We start from the raw sequence: 8,378 nt of genomic DNA on the forward strand, positions 1-8,378 counted from the left end.
TCAGATCAACTGTTGGCTCTGCCAACATTTGAACTCAGAGTCATCTCCCCACATGGTTCCAGCTAATCTGTCAACAAGGAGGACACCTCGTGGACCAACTGATTGTGTAGCCTGCCTGGTGCACTGAGAAGGTCGTGTGGTAAATGAATCGGTCGACTCTACTACTCATGGAAAACATTTCTTTAAAATATAACCGCTGCCGTGAGGAGTGCTCCAACTTTAGAAGGAAATTTCTCTTTGCTTGTTAAAAATGTGAATGGCATGGGCCCGGATGGTTTGACTCTGAGAACGGTACTTTTACGACTGAGTTTGACGTCACTCTGGACGTGGAGAAGTTGCAGACTATGAACAAGTGGTCCAGTGTAGGTTGACTGACTAAACCAAGTCTGAATCCGCCTGGTCTGGCAACGGTAATACCTTGTTCAACTGTGCTGAGAGGGGGAGCTTTTGTCTATCACTTGCGCTGAGATGTGCACTGTTGAGAGAAATACTCTGTTGTTACATAAATGAATCAGGACATATATATACATAAGATTGGACAAATGCAGTCCTTTGATCTATTTGGTTGGCATAGATTAAGCCACAACTGGGGTGGCTGGTTGGGATCTCTCCTCCAAGCAGGCCTGATCAGTCTGCTGAGGACAATCCTACTAGTAAGCCTCATTAAATGCTGCCTCAAATGACGCACAGATATAACATCCACCAGAGTCAGGCACCAAACCATGGAGATGCAGCTCAGGGTCCAAAACGGGCATACCAGGACTTGGTACTGCTTTGCTCCTTTTTCTGGCACCCTGATGGGAGTTGGAGGCCAGACTGTTGGGGGAATGGTCTGCCTCTCCGCCTCCCATCCGGGCTGCCTAAGTAAAGGCCTTGGGTCAGAGCATTCTGTCATAAGGAGCCTGGGAATTGAGTCACCTTCCCTCTCCCAGTTCCTTCTCTTTGTCAGAGAAGCCTTCCTTTCTGGGCACAAAATAACTTTGTCTGTCTCTTGCACATGTGCAAGCACCGTACGGCACCTGGCCAATCCCACTTCTATGTCTATTCCTGGCAGGGAGGGAACAGGGTCTCCCATACTGCAGCACAAGAGGGGGAACGTGCCAGATTGTAAGAACCAGACTCGAGGGGAGCACTGAGGGGGAGAAAGTTTTTGCGAGGCTGAACATGGGCCCCCCCCCCCACGTGGTCCACTAGTTCACTACAGTTTGCATTCTTATGTAGACCCCTGGCATGGAGCCACTACTGTCCACCACCACTTTAAAACCTCTGCCCTCCCACTGCGGAGATCTGCTTTGGTCCTGCAGCTGCCCAGGACTCACCTCGTCTGTAAGTCTCCCTAATAGACTCCTTTGCTGCCACCCTGGAGTTGCTTCTTCTACGATCTCTCAGCACCCTCCATTTTTGGAGGCAGATTTCACATTACTGGCCCTTGCCTGGACAGCTATACACACACAAAAAATGTCAGGCATGACAGTCCTCTGTTGAAAATCCTCCAGTAACTTTCTACCTTCCTCGGAGTCAAAGGCTCTATATCATCTGCAACCCTGAACCTATTTCCTCTCTGCAATTGCACACCTATTTCCTCCACCAAATGGTCCTCCATCCTAAATGTGCACTACCACTCTTTTTCCCTCAGGAATTTTTATCTGTTTTGTTAACTCAGCATCTTAGTGACAAGGCTTGGCATATAGTAATGTGATCAATAAATATTTTTTTGAGCGAATGAGAAAAAAAATCCAGTTGGCCATTTCCCTTCGTGAAGCAAACATTTGAGACTGAACAACAATTTCCTACTGGACTGAAAGTAGGGGTTCTAAGTTTGGGGTCCGCCATAGCTTAACAGTGGCCTTTGCAGCTCTGTCAGCAATATCATTGCTTTCAGAAATTTTGTCATTCGGCCCTGTGTGAGCCCTACAGTGGATTACTGATACCTGAGAAGTCACTTGTAAAGCCTCTGGCAACTATAATAGTATCTTATCTGCTCTTGCAGACTGAATTCCAGACAAAGCAAGCTTCCAAAATTTCATGATGTCACCACAGCATAGGAAGACTTAAGTGGCCACTTTTACCCCCGGTACATGACCCATCAATAAATATTATCAGATCTGCATTGTGAACAGGCATAGGCCCTTTTGCCTGCAAAATGGACTGTCTCCAAAATTGTAATATTTTGCAGCTTTCAGTTAACAGATGCCCTCAACATTTTACCTCAGTTTGGCAATATTGGAGTTTGATTATAATTAGGTTTTATGCCCCGTAAAGCAAGGAATTGTAAGAAAGCCAAAGCATGAGTTTTACATTAATCTTCAGTTTCTGAGGCTACTAGTAATCATTTACGTATTTAATAATTATACATCACTCTGGTGAGACAGATTCCTCTAGGATTTCCTGTAAATGACCAGAGAAAATAGTAAAAAAAACAAAACCAAAAACCCAAAAACACTAAACCCATTGCCGTCGAGTTGATTCTGACTCAGAGTGACCCTATAGGACAGAGTCGAACTGCCCCACAGGGTTTCCAAGGCTGTAAATATTTACGGAAGCAGACTGCCACATCTTTCTACTGCGGAGTGGTTGGTGGGTTCAGACCTCCAATCTGTCAGTTAGCAGCCCAGCGCTTAACCACTGCACCACCAGTGCTCAAAACCCTGGAGGAATCCTTTACCACAAACACTGGACTCTGCCTTAATAACAAGGTTTTAGACTCATCTGCTAGAAGGACAAAAGAAAGAATAAAAAGCAAACCATAGATCAAATACAGAGAAAAACAGAAAATCCCAAAGTCACAAGGAGAATGGTTGCAGGGTTAAGGACTACAGGAGTTAATGAAACAACTAATGTATTTACGCCCCCAAGAATTTGTACAAATTGGTTGATCATCTTTATTCAATTTACCTTCCTTCTTTACCGGGACTATAAGCTTATTCCACGATCTGTCAGTCTGTCATACTGTGGCGGCTTGCATGTTGATCTGATGCTAGAAGCTATGCCACTGGTATTTCAAAAACCAGCAGGGTCACCCAAGGTGGATAGGTTTTGCGGAGCTTCCAGATTAAGACAGACTAGGAAGAAATGCCTGGTGATCTACTTCTGAAAATTAGCCAATGAAAACCTTATGGATCACATAAATCACACATATCAGTGACCATGCAGATGGCATAGAACTTGGCGATGTTTCGTTCTGCTGTACACAAAGTCACCATGAGTCGGAGCCAGCGCCATGGCAACGAACAACAATGGCATATTGCAGGGTAAGAATATCTTTAATTCTATCTATTTCGTTTTAAAAATCATCTATTGATTGTTTAATTGTATTATAACCATTTTTCTATTTCTAATTTAATTGTTGACAAAGGATGTTGCTTTACTCGTAGCCATGGTTTATTCTCTTAGTGAACTGTTTTTATTGGTTCTATATCTCAGATTCAATAGGTATCATCATTCCATGAAGCCCAAAATGAACAAAATGTCTCAGTTGTCTAGTGCTGCTGTAACAGAAATACCACAAGTGGATGGCTTTATGAAACAGAAATATATTCTCTCACAGTCTAAGAGGCTAGAAGTCTGAATTCAGGGCACTAGCCCCAGAGGAAGGCTTTCTGTCTGTCAGCTCTGGAGGAAGGTCCTTGTCTTCAATCTTCACCTCATCTAGGAGTTCTCAGCACAGGGACCCCAGGTCCTAAGGACGTGCTCCACTCCAGGCTCTGCTTTCCTGGTGGTAGGCGGTCCCCCTGTCTCTCTGCTTGCTTCTCTCTTTTATATCTCAAACGAGATTGACTCAAGATACAACCTAATCTTGTTCATTGAGTCCTGCCTCATTAACATAATTGCCTCTAATCCTGCCTTGTTACATCATAGAGGTAGGATTTACAACACATAGGATAATCACATCAGATCACAAAATGGTGGACAAACACACAATACAGGAAATCACGGCCTAGCCAAGTTGACAAACATTTTGGGTGGGGTAGAGGGTACGATTCAACCCATAACAGGTGCCTTTCCCCCAAGCACGATGTGCTACTGCCACTCTCTTCCGGTCTTCCTTTTCTTTCAGAAGGCACCTGGTAACCGAACCAGGGGACTTTTTTCCCCCAAGGCACTCCAAAGACACTCTCTGGCATACAGAATAGAAGAACCTTCAAGTTGCACAGCAGCCCAGTAGGTTTACAGGAGAATCAGGTAAAATAGGAAAACATGTTCCTCAGTCAGAGGATCTACCTGTATGGGAACCACAGAGGAAATACAACAAGTAGGAAAAGGAACAAGGCTGACCTGAAATACCATGAACTTACATTGAGCAGGTGCAAAGCGAGAAATTCCTGAGGAAATTGCAGAACAAGTATGGCTGGTATCACCAGTTCCCAACTCCGAGATGCCCTAAATCTGTGCATTTTGAGCCATCTGTCAATCCCTAGATTTCTGGATGTTCCTTATTCCTTTGTTCCTTTGTTCCTGTGTCTTTGGGAGTCACTTTCTATAATCCCTCCTCAAATGTCCTGGCTACTTTCAGTAAGGACTTTCATTTTCCCTGATTCCTGTGCTCCCTTCATAGGTTTGTCTAGAGTAGTCTGGATCATTCCCTTTAGAAAACAGTTCTAACTGGGCAGTTTCCACAGTACTTCATTTCTTTACCGTCGAGTCGATTCTGACTTATAGCGACCCTATAGGACAGAGTAGACCTACCCTATAGGGTTTCCAAGGAGTAGCTGGTGGATTTGAACTGCCGAGCTTTTAGGTTAGCACCTAACCTCTTAACCACTGCACCACCAGGACTCCGTCTTTCCCTACTGTTGCTGTTAGGTGCCATTCAGTCGGTTCCGACTCGTAGTGACTCTGTTCCAACAGAATGAAACACTGCCCAGTCCTGCGCCAACCTCACAATCATTGCTACGTTTGAGCCCATTGTTGCAGCCACTGTGTCAGTCCATCTCGTTGAGGGTCTTCCTCTTGTTCGCTGACCCTCTACTTTACCAAGTATGATGTCCTTCTCCAGGGACTGATCCCTCCTGATAACATGTTCAAAACATGTGAGATGAAGTCTCACCATCCTTGCTTCTAAGGAGCACTCTAGCTGTACTTCTTCCAAGACAGATTTGTTTGTTCTTCTGGCAGTCCATGGTATATTCAATATTCTTCAACAACACCACAATTCAAAGGTGTCGATTTTTCTTTGGTCTTCCTTATTCATTGCCCAGCTTTCGCATGCATATGAGGTGACTGAAAACACCATGGGTCGGGTCAGGTGCACCTTTGTCCTTAGAGCGACATCTTTGCTTTTTAAGTCTAGACTTTCCGGAGACTGTCCCAAAACTGAGTAGCCGCTGCTAAAATTTGAGTAATTGTCTATTACGCAGTGAATTGTGTCTCCCCAAAGTATGCATTGGACTCCTAACCCCTATACCTGTGGATTTAATCCTATTTGGAGGCCAGGGAAGGGGTAGACACCCTGGGAAGGGGGAACTGTGCCCCCATCCACTCCTTCGCGTGTCTCCAGCCCATCGGAGCCCTGTTACGGGAGCACTGCCGAGTCACCCAGGAGGAGCCCAGTGGCTTCTCCATCAGTGAGGGGGGTTGGTGACAAGGACAGCTGGTCCCCAGCACTGACATGCAGGGGTCCTCATCGTCCCCTCCCCAGACGCCCGAGGCTCCTTCTGTCTCCCCAGCCTGGCGCCACAGCTCCCCAGAAATGAGGCCATTGTCCCCGGCAGCTCAAGGTCAGGCTTCTGGGGCCGCACACCTCCTGTCCACCTGCCAAGGCCGTTGCAGGCGGGGCTCCTCCCCAGCGGCCTCTCCCCAGACTTTGCCCTCCCCGTGGAGCCCAGGCTGGACTGTGGCTGATGATAGTGCAGGCATGACGGTGGGGAGGAACCACCTGGCATCCACGCTGCTACCCCGAAGGCCACCAGAACCTTCTCTTTTGCTTGAGTTAAGGATTGCTCTCTTGGGATGTCTCGGTCCCCGGCCCTGTGCTGTGGTCCCTCTTCTTGAGGTCCAAGTCTGCGTGGGGAGATGGAGCCCAGGACAGGGTCCCCAGCCCAGTGTGGTGGTGGTGGTGGGGTGAGGCCGGGAGGGCTGCCTGGAGGAGAGGGCTGCCTTCCAGACAGGGGAGGGTCCATGAGCAAGGCCGTGAGGTGTGGAAGCTGGGGCCCCAAAATGCTGGGGTCAGTGCAGGCTGGCCGTGGGGGTCACCTTGGGCCCTGGAACTGTCCGGACTGGGGACTGTGCCTCGCGTTCCTTGAGTAGTGGGTTGGAGCGGGACAAGTGGGGGTGGGGGGCACAGGAAATGGGGGGCGCACAAGAGACGTGGGCAGGAAGTGGCCGGTCGGGCTGGGGCCTGGGGAGTGGTGACGGTGTGGACAAGGGCAGCAGAAAGCCGAGGCCCGTGGCCCGCGGGACAGACAAGGCCGCTCTCTGCAGGCTTCGTGGACACGGAGAGGAAGTACCACTTCGAGCGCTGCAGCGAGGAGCAGTGTCAGGAGTGGATGCAGGCGGGGCATCCGGCCAGGTAAGGGGGCAGGGGCTGGGGCATCAGGGGACCGGGGCGGGGCATGCCAAGGGGCGGGGCACGCAAGGGGCGGGGCGTCGGAGGTTAGGGGCGTCGGCAAGGCGGAGCGTCCTAGGGGGCGGGGCGTCGGCGGGGTGTGGCATCGACGAGGCGTGGCCTCCCCCAAGGAGACAGCGACCACTCACCGCCGCCGTCTCCAACCCACGAGTTCACGCGGAGGAGCCTCTTCTTCTACAGAAACGAGATCCAGAAAGTGACGGGCAAGGTGATTGTGGGGCGGGCAGGCGGTGAGGGCCTCCTGGGCCCTGGGCTCACTCCGTCCCTGCCCTCGCCCCCTCCCAGGACCCCCTGGAGCAGTTCGGCATCTCCGAGGAGGCCCGGTTCCAGCTAAGCAGCTTGAAGGCATGAGCCCCCAGACTGGCAAGGCCCCTGCTCGGGACAGGACAGCCCTCCCCGCCACCTCTCGCCCCCCCCGAGTGGGCTGGGTTTGTGGTGGGAGGGGTTCTGTCTTCCCCCAAGGCCGGGTGGGGTGCAGGGCTGCCTTTTGGAAGGAAAGCCCATGGACTGGCCACCCTTTGGGGCGGCTGCTGCTGTAGGGTGCGGGGGACAAGCGTCCACGTTCCGGCGTCGGGCCGCCCGGCCCCCAGACCCCCCGAGGGGGGCAGGGGTCCCGCCGGCTGAATGTAGTCAGACTGTGAAGCTGTGAAAGGTGTGGGGAGCGCGCCGCCTGCCCCGATGTGAACTCCTGCTGATGGAGAGGCGATGCCGTGGCCACGCCTCTGGGCAGAGCTGGACAGGGCCACCCTCGCCCCTGCGCTCCTGTTGAAATAAATGTACCTCTTTCCACTGGGCGGTGGTGACCTGAATGAGGGGAGACTGGAGGGTCCGCCCGTCTGTCGGTTTAGGGGCTTGTGGCCGCGTGGTGGGGAGGAGCCCAAAGGCCCTGGGCGGGGAGAGGTCCGGACCCCACGGACCTCTAGCACCCACAGGCCCTGAGGGGGAGGGTATGAACAGTGGTGGGCTAAGGAGAACCCGAAAGTGACCCCTCCCCCCGACATGCCCTCCCCTAGGATGTGGGCGGGACCTGACTTGGGTCTAACCAATCAATTAAGGGAAAACCAAACCCAAACCAAACGCCTTGCCACCTTATAGGACAGAGTAGTTTCCAAAGAGCAGCTGGTGGATTTGAACTGCTGACCTGTTGGTCAGCAGCTGAGCTCTTAACCACCGAGCCACCAGGGATCCAAATAATGGAAAGGGGAGGGATTTTATCGATGTAATTAAGATCTCAAATCAGATGGTTCTGACTCAAGAGTTTATCCTGGGTGGGCCTGGCCTAATCAGGTGAAAGCCCTTAAAAGTGGGACTCGGCTCCCCCTCCCCACCCCGCCCAGCATCACAGCAGCTGCTGCTCTCAAAGTGCTGCCAGCCACAGCCTGCCTGGGGACGGTCACCCCACTTGCCTACCCCCCGCCACGTGACAGAAGGAACACGGCCGCGGGACCCAGTTGAGTGGAAACAAGTATCTTTATTGCAGCGTCTAGAGGTGGCGATGCAGAGTGCAGGGAGGCCGGCACCCGCAGCGGGGCGGCCAGCCCAGGGGCTCGATCGGACAGACTGAACACAGAGCAAAGCCACGTTTCCATCAGTCACGGGAAGGTCGGGCGTGAGGAAGGCAGCAAAGGGAAGAAGCAGTGTCCCTACGGAGGCCCGAGCAGAGGGGCGGCCCACGGCGCAGATAAAGGTGCAGCAACCTTAAATGGGTCACGATTCACGACTGGGCTGCGGCCAAGGTGAGGCAGGCTCCCGCGGCGGGCGCCCACCGCGGCTCCAGCACAGCGTCTTGTGAGGGCCACACGGCCAAGGTCGC

The 8,378-nt window shown here is 51.7% G+C and overlaps 1 protein-coding gene across 1 annotated transcript in view; it reads left to right on the forward strand.

Annotated features, from left to right (window-relative positions):
• Positions 1-6,925, forward strand: part of LOC101341839 (uncharacterized) — a 14,700-nt gene extending 7,775 nt beyond the window's left edge. The window contains exons 2-5 of the mRNA XM_004378663.2: positions 5,498-5,564; positions 6,421-6,508; positions 6,683-6,773; positions 6,851-6,925. Coding sequence (XP_004378720.1) covers positions 5,498-5,564; positions 6,421-6,508; positions 6,683-6,773; positions 6,851-6,916 — 312 coding nt within the window. The 3' untranslated portion in view covers positions 6,917-6,925. The remainder of the gene's footprint in view (positions 1-5,497; positions 5,565-6,420; positions 6,509-6,682; positions 6,774-6,850) is intronic.
• Positions 6,926-8,378: the final 1,453 nt, after the last annotated feature.

Source organism: Trichechus manatus, unplaced genomic scaffold (assembly GCF_000243295.1).
Source record: "Trichechus manatus latirostris isolate Lorelei unplaced genomic scaffold, TriManLat1.0 scaffold00057, whole genome shotgun sequence".
In the NCBI taxonomy this organism is placed as follows: Eukaryota; Metazoa; Chordata; class Mammalia; order Sirenia; family Trichechidae; genus Trichechus; species Trichechus manatus.